The sequence below is a fragment of the Eumetopias jubatus genome, unplaced genomic scaffold (genome assembly GCF_037043125.1).
Source record: "Eumetopias jubatus isolate StellerSeaLion01/CBP00866 unplaced genomic scaffold, mEumJub1_p1.0 scaffold_9, whole genome shotgun sequence".
NCBI lineage: Eukaryota > Metazoa > Chordata > Mammalia > Carnivora > Otariidae > Eumetopias > Eumetopias jubatus.
Window position 1 is genome coordinate 24,470,813 of NW_028274815.1, and position 16,150 is coordinate 24,486,962.

General features: G+C 45.1%; 1 protein-coding gene across 2 annotated transcripts in view; it reads right to left on the bottom strand.

The window, feature by feature from the left end:
* The window catches only part of ALK (ALK receptor tyrosine kinase), a 690,188-nt gene that overhangs the window by 459,604 nt on the left and 214,434 nt on the right, over nucleotides 1–16,150 (bottom strand). For both annotated transcript variants that reach the window (XM_028099603.2, XM_088026382.1), the window contains one exon: nucleotides 8,952–9,116. In XM_028099603.2, the coding sequence (XP_027955404.1) occupies nucleotides 8,952–9,116 (165 nt within the window). The remainder of the gene's footprint in view (nucleotides 1–8,951; nucleotides 9,117–16,150) is intronic.

Genomic DNA, 16,150 nt, shown 5'->3' on the forward strand with positions numbered 1-16,150 from the left:
ACAAGTTGTTTAACCTGGTTTTAATGGGCCTTGAATACTTTCCCATCTTATTAAATATTTTTACATAGCATCAGTGGAATGGCAGCATAATATTTAGGTGTACTATATTTTATTTAACCAATTCCTTATTGTTTGAGTATTTAAGTGATTTCTAGTTTTTCACCATCATAAACACCACCAAGACAGCTTTTTAGATAAGCCAGTAGGAAAAATTTGGTTGTGACCCTGTTCCTCAAGTCTGTCAGGTAGTCTATAGAGAAAGGTATCTTCTGATTCTTGAGGGTTGAGTTTGTACTGTTGGTAGCACTCAACCCAGAAAGTGATTTCCTTCTTCTCTAAACCATGTAGAGTCTGAGAAAAGGGACTAAATGGTCTTTGAAACTTAAGAGTCAGAGAGACCACAAGAGCTAGACCTGTCTAGCTTGAATATATTGCATATATTGACTATATACATAGTAGGGGTGCCTGCCCAGGAATATTTTACTGATGAGGCATAAAATAAAGTTTAGAGATTGTTGCCTTAAAACAGTAACTTCATAATAGAGCAAGCAGCATAGGAAGGGAGCTCTCGGGGGCTGGAGCCTAAGAACACTTGGCATCAACAGTCCCCATTTGATCATCCCGTTTGAACCAAATGAAAAGAAAAAAAGATCGTTCTGTCCCAGAGGATGTGTGTGTGTGTGTGTGTGTGTGTGTGCGCGCACGCGCGTGCGTGTGTGTGTGTGCGTGTGTGTGTGTGTGCATGTGCATCTGTCATTCCCACTGTATTTTTCTTCTGTCCCAGTTTGCCTTTCTCCCCTAACCGCCCTCTCAGCATCAATACCCTAAAACCAGAGGTCTTTGCTAAAGGCTGCTTATACAAAGGGAGTTGAGCAATTACTGACTCTCCCATGAACAAAATCACCTTAAAGGTGACCACTAAACCCTGTGGGCAGGAAGCAGCTGACTTTAAGCACGCATTAGCACATCTCACCTCTGCAACAGCACAGGCCGGGGACCAGAGGGTGCTTCCAGGTGTGCTGTCAATGATGCTCCAGCCCCACAGCTCCTCCCAACTCGATCTCACTGACAGCCTATCCTGTTATCTCCACCCTGTCCTCACCTATGGACCTTGATCTCAGAAAGAGCTGTAAACCCACTCATGTGTAGGTATCCACCACCAAAGAGGCTAATTTATGAGGTCCCACTTGGTCAGCCAATAAAGCCTGAGCAGGAATGGGTGGCTAACGATGAGTTTCACTGGGTGAAGGAGGAAGTGCTAGGCAGACTTTCATCACTCCAGTTGCCTGTCAACACCACAAAGGGTTAAGGGCAGAGCAGGAGACTTACAGCCAGCTCAGTCCACCAGCTGCAGCCCCCAGTGACTGCATGTAGAAAGGGTGATGTATCCCGAGACAGAGTGCCCATCAAGTTAGCACCTGCAGCTCAAAATGTGGCCCAGTTTCAGGTTCCCGCTACTCCAGGGATGCAGTAAATCTGCGAACTGTTCAGAGACTCTTTTAAGGATGTTGCGAACCTTTGAGGCAGGGGAAGGAATTAAAGGAAAGAGCAGAAATGCTGGTATTAATCTGGGCTCCTCTAAAATCACCTAACCTGATTTCCAGAAGGATCTAAGAACCCACAAGTACACAAGGAGAGACACAGAGGATCCACAGACCAATCCACACACACGGAAAGAAAAATCAGTGTGTAGTAGGTTGAATCCGGTCCCCAAAAGATATGTCCAAGTCCTAATCCCTGGTGCTTGTGAAAGCGATCTTATTTGGAAACAAGGTGTTTGCAAATGTAATTAAGGATCGTGAGATCATGCTGCATTTAAGGTGGGCCCCAAATCCAGTGACGTGTGTCCCTATTGGAGACAGATCTGAGACTCAAGGAGAATGCCATGTGGAGTTGAAGCCAGGGATTGGACTGATGCATCTACAAGCAAAGGAGCACTGAGATACCAGCAGCCACCAGAAGTGAGGCAACCAGGAATGGGATGTATAGTCCTGCAGAGTCTCCAGAATGTACCAACCCTGATCACACCTTGATTTCAGAATGCTAGCTTCTGGAACTGGGATAAAATCAATTTATATTAATGTGGAAAACCCAAAAGACTCCACCCCAAAACTGATAGAACTCATACAGGAATTCAGTAAAGTAGCAGGATATAAAATCAATGCACAGAAATCAGTGGCATTCCTATACACCAACAACAAGACAGAAGAGAGACAAATCAAGGAGTCGATCCCATTTACAATTGCACCCAAAACCATAAGATACCTAGGAATAAATTTAACCAAAGAGGCAAAGGATCTGTACTCAGAAAACTATAAAATACTCATGAAAGAAATTGAAGAAGACACCAAGAAATGGAAAAACGTTCCATGCTCATGGATTGGAAGAACAAACATTGTGAAGATGTCAGTGCTCCCTAGAGCAATCTACACATTCAATGCAATCCCCATCAAAATACCATCCACCTTTTTCAAAGAAATGGAACAAATAATCCTAAAATTTGTATGGAACCAGAAGAGACCCCGAATAGCCAGAGGAATCTTGAAAAAGAAAAGCAAAGCTGGCGGCATCACAATTCCAGACTTCCAGCTCTATTACAAAGCTGTCATCATCAAGACAGTATGGTACTGGCAAAAAAACAGACACATAGATCAATGGAACAGAATAGAGAGCCCAGAAATGCACTCTCAACTCTATGGTCAACTCATCTTTGACAAAGCAGGAAAGAATGTCCAATGGCAAAAAGACAGTCTCTCCAACAAATGGTGTTGGGAAAATTGGACAGCCACATGCAGAAGAATGAAACTGGACCATTTCCTTACACCACACACAAAAATAGACTCCAAATGGTTGAAAGACCTCAACGTGAGACAGGAGTCCATCAAAATCCTAAAGGAGAACACAGGCAGCAACCTCTTCGACCTCAGCCGCAGCAACTTCTTCCTAGAAACATCGCCAAAGGCAAGGGAAGCCAGGGCAAAAATGAACTATTGGGATTTCATCAAGATAAAAAGCTTTTGCACAGCAAAAGAAACAGTCCACAAAACCAAAAGACAACCGACAGAATGGGAGAAAATATTTGCAAATGACATATCAGATAAAGGGTGAGTATCCAAAATCTATAAAGAACTTATCAAACTCAACACCCAAAGAACAAATAATCCAATCAAGAAATGGGCAGAAGACATGAACAGACATTCCAAAGAAGACATCCAAATGGCCAACAGACACATGAAAAAGTGCTCAACATCGCTCGGCATCAGGGAAATCCAAATCAAAACCTCAATGAGATACCACCTCACACCCGTCAGAATGGCTAAAATTAACAAGTCAGGAAACGACAGATGTTGGCGGGGATGTGGCGAAAGGGGAACCCTCCTTACACTGTTGGTGGGAATGCAAGCTGGTGCAACCCCTCTGGAAAACAGTATGGAGGTTCCTCAAACAGTTGAAAATAGAGCTACCATACGATCCAGCAATTGCACTACTGGGTATTTACCCCAAAGATACAAATGTAGGGACCCGAAGGGGTACGTGCACCCCAATGTTTATAGCAGCAATGTCCACAATAGCCAAACTGTGGAAAGAGCCAAGATGTCCATCGACAGATGAATGGATAAAGAAGAGGTGGTATATATACACAATGGAATATTATGCAGCCATCAAAAGGAATGAGATCTTGCCATTTGCAACGACATGGATGGAACTGGAGGGTGTTATGCTGAGTGAAATAAGTCAATCAGAAAAAGACATGTATCATATCATATCATATCATATCATATCATATCATATCATATCATATTCTTAACCTCAGGAAACAAACTGAGGGTTGCTGAAGTGGTGGGGGGTGGGAGGGATTGGGTGGCTGGGTGATAGACATTGGGGAGGGTATGTGCTATGGTGAGCGCTGTGAATTGTACAAGACTGATGAATCACGGATCTGTACTTCTGAAACAAATAACGCAACATATGTTAAGAAAAAAGAAAAAGAAGAAGATAGCAGGAGGGGGAGAATGAAGGGGAGTAAGTCGGAGGGGGAGACGAACCATGAGAGACGATGGACTCTGAAAAACAAACTGAGGGTTCTAGAGGGGAGGGGGGTGGGGGGATGGGTTAGCCTGGTGATGGGTATTAAAGAGGGCACATTCTGCGTGGCGCACTGGGTGTTATGCACAAACAATGAATCATGGAACACTACATCCAAAACTAATGATGTAATGTATTGTGATTAACATAACAATAAAAAATTATTAAAAAAATCAATTTATGTTATTTTAAGCCACCCAGTGTGTGTTTATTTGTTACAGCAGCTACAAAAAACTAATGCACAAGGGTACAACAGAAAGGGACTGAAAGGCTGAATGGACCCCACTTTGGCATTACAGTACCCTTGTCATCTGTGGCCGCATCGTTAGCCATTCCAGAACTCTAGGACAGTGCTTCTCAGCCTTTTGAAAACCAAGCCTTCTTCTTCTTCTTCTTCTTCTTCTTCTTCTTCTTCTTCTTTTTTTTGTGCCAGTATAGTTAACATACGGCGTTCCATTAGTTTCAGGTGTACTATATAGTGATTCAGCACCTTCCATATCAGACCCCATGCTCATCACAGCAAGTGCCCTCCTTCACCCCCATCACCTGTTTCACCCATCCCCCCACCCACCTCCCCTCTAGTTACCATCAGTTTGTTCTCTATAGTTAAAGAGTCTGTTTCTTGGTTTGTTTCTCTCTCTCTTTTTTTCTTAAATTCCACATATGAGTAAAATCATATGGCTAGAGAGTATAATGCTAAGCCAAATAAGTCAGTTAGAGAAAGACAAAAACTGAACCAAACGAAGATTTGAGAATCAGTTCTCTGGAAGAGAGCTGAGCTGATACAGGAAAGGGGTCAGCCTCTCCCAGCTGACTCTCCTCCCATTCTTCCTGGGTATGCATATGACTAGGGGGTTGTGGAGGGGTTTGGGGGTGAAGCTGCTAATCTGTTTTCCATTTGAAAGCTAGGGTTCATGCTGGAGACTAAGATCTTGTCTTGCTGGAAAAGAAAAATGTGACTACATACCAAAAGAGCAACTGAAAGTAATTTTTCCTGGGGTCTGATGGAGGGACCTATACTCATATCAGTCTCAAAAACATGCCCCTGGCACTTCGTAAAAAGTCATAGAATGCCTCAACCTGATGATTCCTCAAGATTTTATTAATTTATAATATTGTGTTCCATCAAGATCATCACTTTTTATTATCTTGCTGCTCTGAATTGTATCTTCCTTATTATTCTCAGCTACAGGGGCTATAAATTAAAATCATTCAGAATTTATACTCTTACAGTTCATTATCTATGATTGGTATTATCTCACTGCCTTTTTCTGGTCTTTCTATATCCCCTGACAAGAAATATTGCAGTGGAGTCTAAATACTATCCAACCAATAAATGTTGAGTTTTAAGAAATCCCTATTGACTGCACTACCCTAAAGGGCACCCCATCACTCCTTCTTATCTCCACCACCAGCACCCTTTCTGCCAAAATGACAGAGAAAGTGAGATTCCAAAGAGTTGGCCATTAGGACTGAGATGTAGGCCCTTGCTTTGGCGCTGTGCAAATTGGGCATGTCACTTTCTCTCCCCTCACCTTCCACCTCTTTCCCTGATAGTCAAGAAACACTAAGATACATCAGCTTGCTTCATGAGGAGCAACGCTACTTCAGAGAACGGGTAGTGATATAATTAGCTGAAGCAAACAGCAATGAGCAGCCCATTACTAGAGGTTCTGAGCACCTATCAGTGACATTCTAGAAGTGTCCCAGTGAAGGCTGGGAGGCTACTCCCTTGTTTTTGAGACTGATATGAGTATAGGTCCCTCCATTAGACCCCAGGAGAAATCAACACCAGTTTCTGACAGTGGTGAGATTCTCTCAGGTTGTGTTTGGATGTGTTTGTTCACTAAAGAACTTGATGAAGTGGACTGGTGTATCGGCAGTGGCTTTGGTCGTGGCTCTTCACATCATCATTCTTAGTGATGCATGCTACCATGCTAGGAAGACTGTTTTTCAGACAGATGGAAGCTGGCAGTACTCACTAAAACATGACTATTCCAATCCTGACTGATTTAACTAATGGGAAAAGGTCTGTATTCAGTGCAGGTACTGGCCCTTGGGACCCAGCTATAAAAACTAAAGACACTGATACATTTCCACACTTGGGAACATTGAGGAATGAGTGTTTATTTTTTAATTCCTTCCTGTTCTTCTTTTTGTTTTTCTCCTAGTACTCAGGGTATTGTGCAGATGCCAGAGATCACAAGATAGCAGATCAAGGAGAAAGAGGTCAGAGAGTGGCAACGTGCAATCTTTTGGCGCTCTTCTAAAAATTGCTTAAAAACTTAAAAAGCACCAACTTTCAAATGTACTGAGTCTGACTCCTACAAAGTCTGAGAACAACTGCTACTTGTCCCTCTCTCCTGATCTCATTGGAACGTGCTCACGATTCAGTAGTCATCAAATAAAAAACGTACAAGGACCAAAAGTGCAGGTCTTGCCAGGACTGCTTCTAGAGGCTGGGGAGGAGGCTCTGGAGCCATCCTTAGGGATGGGTGAATGGGAGTAAGTCCGAAAGGGGGTCTGCATCAAGACTATAACAAACCTAGCTCTGCCTCAGAATCACCTGAGAAGCTTCTACAAACATTAAAAAAAAAAATAAAAGGAGGGAGAGAGAGAGTCTCATGGAAATTAAAGCTCTGAAGAGATACTGGATTGCATCCACTAGCTGGACAAAAATGACCAAGTCTGACACTATCAGGGACAGGTGAGTATGTAAAGTCCTGGGGAGGAATACTGACACCTCACTAGTGGGGTATGATTTGGTACCACCACTTGGGAAAACAGGTCAGCACTGTCTATTGGAATGGAAGCTGCACCCCATGTCCCAGCAATTCCGCTCCTCCTCTCTGCTCTAGGGAAACTCTTGGGCACGCACATGTGCCAAGAGGCGTGTGCAAAAATGCTCACAGGAGTGCTGCTGGTAATAGCAAAACCACAGAAACAACTTAAATGTCTAAGGACAGTAGAAGAGAGAAACTGTGGTACTTTCATGCAGTGATTGAAAACCAAAAGAACCAAGGCTATGAGCATCAAAATGGACAAATCACAAAACAGCAACGTTATCTCATTTATGTAATAGGTTACAAACCTAATCGATACGTTGTTTGGGGCTACATGCATAAGTGGTTAGGCCATAAGGAAAAGAAAATGAAGGATGAACACAAAATAGCAGAGTGGTTACCTCTGAGGGAAGGGAGAGATTCTGGCTCTAGCAGGGTGAAAGAAGAGGCTGTAAATGGACTGACAATATTCAAATTCTTACACCTGGTGCTGAGAGCACAGTGTTGATTTCTCTGTGATCGTCTGTCCATGCACACATGTTCTACTTTGTTGCACATGCTAGATTTTATAATAAAATTTTAAAAATATACAGATTTCCAGGGTTCATCTCAGATCCTTCGAATCAGAATTGCAAATTGTGGGGTCTAGGCAGTACTTTGTATAAGTTCTCCGAAGATTCAGATGCACTATAGGGTTAAGAGCCACTCACCTACACACAACAACCATGACCCCTACCCTGGGCAATATGCATCAGCATCCAGGTGAAAGCAGCTTAAAATATAAATCAAGGTCAAGCAATTTGAAAAGAGTCATAAAAACAGAAAAAAAGGTCAGCCTGGGAGAATGTGTAGAAAGGAAAAGCATCTCCCAGTTCAGGGTTTGAGGCTGCTATAGCAGCCTGAGGGCATCAGCTATTTCCATACCACTTCCAAACTCCCCCAGAACTTAATTGAACTCTGTCCCCTTTAGATTCACAGTAGCATGAGCCTGAGATCATTGCCCCTTAGACCCGGGCCCAGGGCAGGCTCTCGCAGTAGCTTTAGCTACAAAGACAGAAACACGATGTGGTAGAAAGTGTCCTTGTCTAGCACTCATCACCGGACATCCAGACCTGGACCAGCATGGACCAGCTGTGTGATCTTTAGCAAGTCACTTCCCCTTTCTGAGCCCCCGCCTTCTCATCTGGCCTGCCTCTCTCACAACACTGGAATCAAATAAGACAGTGGAGGTGGAAGGGCTTTGCAAAATGGAAGTATGACTCTGAATGTTCTGTAAGTCCATCACCGCACCAGTGGTTATTTCTTCCTATGAATCAGAAACGTAGGCTGTCGATTCTGGATAAGTAGAGTTTCCTGGGTCCAAGGAATGTGGAGCTCTAAGATTTGCCAAAGTGAGACCTGAAGGCGGGACTAGGGCTTAGTGTCTCCACCTCTATCTCTAAAAACTCAGCAAATACTTAACAAGCACCCACAACTTACCCCGTCCTAACTTCTCCCATCCCTAATAATTCAGAAAGCGATGTTCATTAATAGCTCAGAACTACTGGAAGCAACTTGCAAAACTACAACACAGCCTGAATATTCATTAATGGCTTTGAAATTAACATTTAACCCAGTTACACCATACCTTCCGAATTAGAAATGCCAGATGTAGCAAGTAAAAAGGAAGGACCCTCAGTTACATTTGAATTTTTTAATATAATTAGAAATTGGAACAATTTTTAAAGTCTAAGTATGCCCCAACGATTTCATGAGATATACTAAGAAACCATTCATTGTTCACCAGACACTCAAATTTAACTGGGTGTCCTGGCAACTCTATTCCTCCACAGACAAACAGATCAGCACTTTCTCCTACATCTGCGTGAAAAAGAGTTATAAAATCCTATTTTCTTCTCTTGGTGAGAGAGTAAAAGGTCGGCTTGATCCTTGAATCCTATGGACGGCACAGGTATTAGAAGCAGGTTTCAAAGGAAATAGGTGAGAGCAGAGCCAGGGAAGCCTCATACCTGGAAACAGAAATGGGCATCCAAGCCCCATCCTGGCCCGGCCGGGACACTCTGCGGTGGCCCCTACACTTACCTCGGGGCATCTCCTTGGAGTGCTCTGTCTCGGGCCCATCCAACAGGTCCATCTGGGAGGCCTCCTCAGAGGGGACGCGGCGCCAGGACCAGCTCTGGTTGCCAAGGTCGTGAAGGGGCGGGGAGTACTCCAGCTCGCAGGGGAAGTCGAAGCTGCACTCTAGACCTGCAAGGACAGCCAGCAGTCAATAGGGCAAACTGTCTCCCCAAGGAGACCTTCCAGCCCCCACCACCCCTCCGCTCCAGGAAGGAGGCCTTTATCTCATCCACAGCCCTCACTCCATCTGGGGCGTCCGGCGGTCAGGTTCACAGCCGGCTCGGCTCCGTATGGCTAAAAAGGGTACCGAGAGAGGGGGGTGGGGAAAGGAGTTCCTTGTATAATTCAGGTTAAGGGAGGTATCTTCAGAGAAGACAGGTGAAAAAAGAGCTAACAGGTGGCACTTGGAGAAGCTCTGCATCATGGAATGTTGCCTGGTGACATGAGAGGGTCTGAGGCCACATGGCTGGATGCTGGCTTTGCAACCAGGTAGGTCTGCCTCTAAGTCTGGGTTGAGCAAATCACAGCCTGTGTGGTCTCAAATTTCCTCACCTGTACATTGGGGATGATAACACCTACCTCTAGAGATCACTGTACGAGCTAGTAGGATAATGTGCTTTCTGTATACATGAGCCTGTCTACAGTAGATGCTCAGGAAAAATCCTGGCCAGGTTCTGCCCTACCTGAGAAGAGAAGGCCAAAGGGAACAAAGGCCTTACTCATAGCCCTGGCTGCCAGCCAACCATCTACACTTCGGCCCCCTCCACACAAGATGACCAAGGCTAGGACAGCTAGTCCGGGCTCACTGTCTCTTGGGGAAGGGTGGGAAAGGTCACTGGGTTAAGGGGGGGGGCAGGAAAAGGCTGTGCCCTGGGACTTTTTATGACCTTTGACTTGGGCTACTTGTGTCCAAACCATTCCACGTTTGCCCTAATTTTAAGATACCCTCACTTTCTCCTTCCCCTTCCTCAGTGTGCATTACCCAAAGTGGCTGAAGTGCTTTGTACCCCGTAGGGGCCCAAAGCTCACTGATGGGTAAGTGAAATGTGTGCCAAAGTGCAAGTTATTCATCTACATTTTACTTCATTTTTTCCCCTCAGCCATGGGGATGTGAAGAAAAGGAGAATGTGATACGAAGGACAGACCACTGGACTAGCAGATGGGGACTTTGGCTGGTGTCCAGGCTCGGACAGTCTCTTCTCATATGTGGCACTTGGTGCCCTCAGCTGCGAAACAGGGGTTTAGACCAGGTGACGGGGAAAATAAATGCCCAGTGAGGCCCGGGTTCCAACTCCAGCTCTGCCGCCGATGTGCTGGTTCCCTTGAACAAGACACTTAACCTCTCTGGGCCTCAAGTTCCTCAATTACAAAATGAGACCTAGACTAGATGTTTTCTAAAGCTCTTTCCTGATTTGACTTCTTAAAGATTCCTCAGTCCTTGTTCTCAGAAGGGTTATAGCAAATTTGATAAATCAGTCTGTGGGGTGGTGTTAATGGGTGCTAACTCCCAATTATCATTTTGCATTTTAACAGCTGCTTCTGACCTCCAAGATGAGCCGGCTGTTTAGAATTTCTGAACACAGAGGAGAAGTGGGGTCAATTCTAGTGCAGGCAGCCAGCCGTCACTGGGTGGTCCCTTAGTCACACACATAGTCAGCTAAGCCCTGCCCCAGAGTGGGAGTAAAATAATTCCCATTGGCACTAGCCAAACTCAGTTTAGGTGGTGGTGGTGGGGAGTGAATCCTTCAATTACACTTCTATTAAGTATCTTTCTGCTTCTCAGCCCGTAGAGGTTTAGGTACCAGCTGCTTTCCACGAGCCGCCATCTTTCTGGTCCTAAGGTTAATACCACTCGCCCTTTCACAATGCAGACAATTCACCTTTCTAATGGCAAGCTGAAATGGGCAGAGCTAGCCCTGTTTGAGTTGACGTGCCACTTGCTGCCTACATATTTTATCAACTTTGAAGACTTTCTACCTTCCCCTGGGGGCTGAGCTGCTGCTATGTCCATGAATTGTAGGCTGCCTTACTCTTCCAAGACTTACTTGCCAGCCACCTAGTTTTGATTGCAGAATGCAAGGAGAAAACTGATCCAACATTTTGTACTTTGTAGCACAACAATTATAATGAAAAGTGTAGCCACTAACCTTGGCTCTTCTGAAGAGGGTCAAAAGGATCCATCCATATTAGCTAATGATCAAGTCAAAAGATTGGAGAGAAAGGTATTGGCCATCCCCATTCCACACTGACAAAGGTGACTTTCTCAAAGCTTCCACATCTATGGCCCATCCTCTATCTTGATTTTTCTCCTCCAATTAAAGTCATCCTATCTCTATTTGGGACAGAGGTGTGGCATGCAAGGTCAGACACTGTCTGGTGCATATTAGATGAACAGACCACAGAAACCCAGCATCAAGCATCATCCATTCTGGGATCTTTGACTCTGAACAGTTGGAGAACTGGCCGTGTTTAGACCAAACCCTGCCTAGTGACACAAGCTAGACACATGCTCCAATTATCAAACAGGTTCATTTTGAAATTCTGGCTCTGAGGCAGCCTCCCTTTAGCTGTCAAAGCCACAGTCTTTGGTTTTAAATAGAAAGGAAGTTAACATTACTGTTCATTGTGGGTGAAACTGAATTGGGCTTTCCTATATTCCAATTTAATTTCCCATAATTAATTTCCTGCACTAGCCCCAGTGCCTTTCAAGAAATAACACCTGGGACTTGTCATCTCTAAAACCACCAGGTTAAGGATCATGTTCCTCAGGGCCTGTTCTGAAGTTGGAGACCTAGGATGCTTCTTGCGTCTTTCTCCATAACCATCCTCTACCCACGCCTCGTAGGATAAGGACTACCGAATCTGTTTTACAGACAGGACTCAGAGGGATCCAGGGTGTCAGTGAAGGGGTCAGCCTTAAGCAATCCAACAGCAGAGCCAGGTTCCCCACCCAAGGGAAGGCATGGGGACTTACATTCACCGGGTCCCAGCTGTCTCCAGAGACTGCGAGGTGTTCTTCTTATGTCACTACATTTAATCTACAGAAGCACACTGAAAAGTAGGTGACGGCTTCTCTCTACAGATGAGGAAATAGAGGCTCAGAAAGTTTACTCTATTTGCCCAAAGATCAAAGGATCAGCCTAAGGCAGAACAGAATGTGACCCAAAGCTGGTTAATGATGAAGATCCAGGCATTTTTCATCACACTTCCACAGTTTCAAAATCTCAATCCAGGGCCAACCAAGTAAATTAAATAATATATGAGACATCTGTGAAGTGTTACATTTTAGTTATTATTAGACCCAAAGTCTACAGCCTCTTCATATCTGCAACAGCTTGTCCTCTACCCTAAGGCAACAGATCTAGATTTCCTCTCTGTCAGGCCTATTTGGCAAAGCGACCATGACCTTCAAAAAAATCCAGACATCCCAACCTTATTTTACCTATCAGGACCCGGGAGAATCTAACCATTGAAAAATAGCAGTGAGAAAAAGACATACTTTCCAGAACCTGCTGATCACATAGTGGAATGAGCAATGAAAAACAATGAGGAAAAACAGTAATGAGAAAAGACATACCTTCCAGAACCTGATCATTGCTACCCACTTTCTAGTTACTTGAATCATGAAAGAAGCTTAAGGTAATGGAATCTTCTGTAAACAGTTTTCCTGCTGAGAGGGGTATCAAGAGCTGTGGAGGTACAGCAGTGAGGATGGTTCCAGGCGTGGTCCTGCACATAGCAGCTGAGAGACCCCAGCAAGTCTGCTCGCTTCTCCAGGCCTAGTTTTCTGCATTTGAAGAAAATGAAAGAAATATATCTTCTATTCTGCCCTCTGTCTCTGAAGGTCGGTGATTCTACAGGGCAAATACAATCAAACCTACAGACCATCAGTCATTTTCACTCTGCCTACCTCTGAATGGGAGTTCACTGTCACCCCTAGAAGCAGATTCCCCATGAAGTGAGACAAAAGTGCATCACACTCCATGGGGACTCAGGTTACCTCAAGATCCTCAAAGAATTAAGATGAAAAGCTCAGGTAAGACTCTTCCTGGATGAGTAAGTGTGAATATATGTGTGTATTCGTGAATTTTTGTCAGTTTGTACCTATTTTCTGAAACCTTCCAGGGTATGAGTCACATTTCAAAAACTGAATTCATTAACAGTTAGCTTTAAGGCACTGTTCTAGTCTAAAAGGCAGCCATTCCGAAGAATGTTACAGAAACAGATCAGAAAACCCTGTGATGGCCCCGCCTGGAGGGATGCCCAGTTCCCTTATCAAATGCCCTTGGCTGCAGAGGAGTTGGCCATGACCACACACTGAGTCTGAGGGGGGACGTCTAGTCTCTAGGAATGTGTGAGACCACCCAAGCAGTCATGCTAAGGCTGGCACCAAGGAAGCCACCTCGGCTAATCAGCAGAGATGGGGGTCTTCCCAGGCTGAGCTGCATGAAGGAGATGCCATGAAAGTTCCAGGCACCGTCTACAACGCCACGTAGAGGTGACAGGGAGATATGACGTCCTTTGGACACTCAGGTCTTCCCTGGGGTAGGCTTAGAAAATCCAACAGTCCTCCTTTGTAGACTGATCCAGACTCACCTCAGGCTCCAAAAAACTCCTTTGGATCAAGGCCTTTTGTGCCTCCTTGACCCTGACCCTGGAAACCCAGAGATCTCCCACTAGTTTCCTCAGTCACCTCAAGTCAGTTTCAAGTGAGGGGACCAGCAGCCTCTAGTTCTTTAGATTTTCTTTCCGAGGCTGGCTGGTATCCAGGATCCTTACAAGCTGCTGTCCTGGGGCAGGTGCACAGGAACGCACTGGCTGATGTCTCTCAGGGTCAGCCCGCCATGAGGTTTAGAAACAAACATTGCAGAGTGAAGAGCAGAGTCATAAAAAAGAGAAGAACGCCATGTTTATCAATCCTATGATACCTCACCCTTCTTTCCTTTTTTCTCTTATTATGAGTGTTTCAGAAACAAGCCTGGGGTCAGACGACTTATGTTCTTGGCTGTGGTAGCACTGGGTATGCGTTTATAGAGGATCCCTGAGGGGAGGACCTCCGTGAAGGCCCATGGGAAGTATTTTCATAATTTACAATATTTACTGAGGGCTTTCTGTGTTCAGACACAGTTTGTCAGGCCCCTTACATTGTTATCTTATTTGATCCCTATGAAGTAGGCAGGATTCTTACCCTTACTTAGCAGATTTAGAAGACCCTGGGCTTAGAGCAGTGAAGTTACGGCTAAGTTAGATATGAAGTGACTGAGTGGGCTTTCACTGACCTGCTTCCTTCCTGGGACCCTGAGACTTTGATGTCAGTATCTCACAAACAGGGAACTATGGGCTAAAAAGGCAGCAGAAATAGCTGCCCTCATTCAGAGCCACGGATACCAGTAAGGGTCAAGACCTGCAGTGAGGCAGGTCAGGAACTAGACCCATGGCGAGACAAGCAGGGCCAAGCTAGAGGCAGGACATGACCTGGAGCATCTGAGCTGCCCTTGAAGGAGTTGGAACTGGGATGCCCTGAGTGAGAACTGAGTCAGACTTCGTATCTCTAAGATCCAAGCCTTAACCCCCGTGGGTGTGCTGACTCAGGAAGCCAAGGCTACACATGCAATAAGGACTGGGGTTCAAACTTCCCATCTAGGTTTCCTAACATCTTCTGGAATATTGGCTGTGTTTCTTGGATAGGGCTAGGGGTCACAGTTGAGGGAGCTGAGGGTGGGATGGGCAAGGTTTCTATGGCCATCAGGGGCCCATGAGAGAGTTTACCCAACTGGATACTCAGCCATAGAATCTGCATCTAAAAACAAATCATCAGGTTGGCTGCTAGTTTAAAATATGGCAACATGACTGTGATTTTGTCCTGGGGGGTTATTTTTCTGTTTGACTGCCAGGATGCATGATAGCCTTGATGTTGGACCTAACATTCCTCACTTGTTGAATGGTGATCTCTGTGGTCCCACCCAGCCCTACAATCTTCTGCTATGTATCTACGCCCATAGATCTTATTCATTAAGTGACCTTAATATCATTAGGATTGTTTCTCAGGGACAGAGCACAAGATCTGAGATTTGACTCCAATTACACCACCTGCCAGATGTGCGGTACAGGGCACTCTCTCCCTCTCTCTGAGCCTCAGCCATCTCAGTGATCAGACTAACTTCCCAGAACTGCTGGAAGGACTCAATGAAGTGATGCAGGTGCCTGCAATGGAGAAATTCCCAACACACACTAGCTGATTCAGAATTTGCACCGCCATGCCCTTTCTGAACACAGTTTCTTGTTTACTATGAGAGATCATATTTATGTGAGCCATTTTACCTGATGGCAGATGACCATTTCCTTGGTTTTATGTTGCCCCAGGTGAAGGTTGGCATGTCCACTGCTAGGTGATATTCACAGAGTTAAAGGCTATCAGGACTTGAAACGACATTTGAGGTCAACTGCTTCTCCCACTGGACAGGTGAAAAGGCCAACACTGAGGCAAGGGAAAAGACTACCCCAGGGTCATGTGGCTGGTCCAAGGGTCCTTCCCACACACTGTGGCCCCCACTTCTCCTGGCTGGATGATACTTTTCGAGTATCATCCTCTCTGGATAGCACCAGGCTTGGGCCAGGCTCACTGTCAGACTTACTGAATCACCAGCCCTCACTTCCTCGGGCTTGGCTTACTGGCACGGTTAAGCAGTCTAGATTGCTTCAAGGATGGCACAGACAGATGACGGAGGAGTCCTGACAAGCCTGGTTTGTGTATTCAACAAAGAACCACATGAAGTATCATGTACATGTGACAATTCTCTTATAAGTGGCCTTTAGACGTCATATAATAGAGCTTCATGTTTGAAGCTACAGCTCATTTGATAGAGCTCCAGAAACCAACATTCTCAAAATACCGGCAGTCCTTAAGATTGTACACAGCTCAAGGGAACTCCCTTGGCTGCCACCAGTCTTGAGGCACATGGTGGAGTCCTCTCCTTTTCTCAAGGAATTCTCCAAACTTCTCAATCATTGACCTTCTGGGTGATGAGGGACCTCTGGGACCATCTGACACGAAGAAACTGAGGTCCAGAGCCAGTACGGATAAAAGTGGGGGGCTTGCAAAATTGGTAGTAAAATCTGGTTCCTAACTGTATGATATTTATTATTACTATTCTCAGCTATAA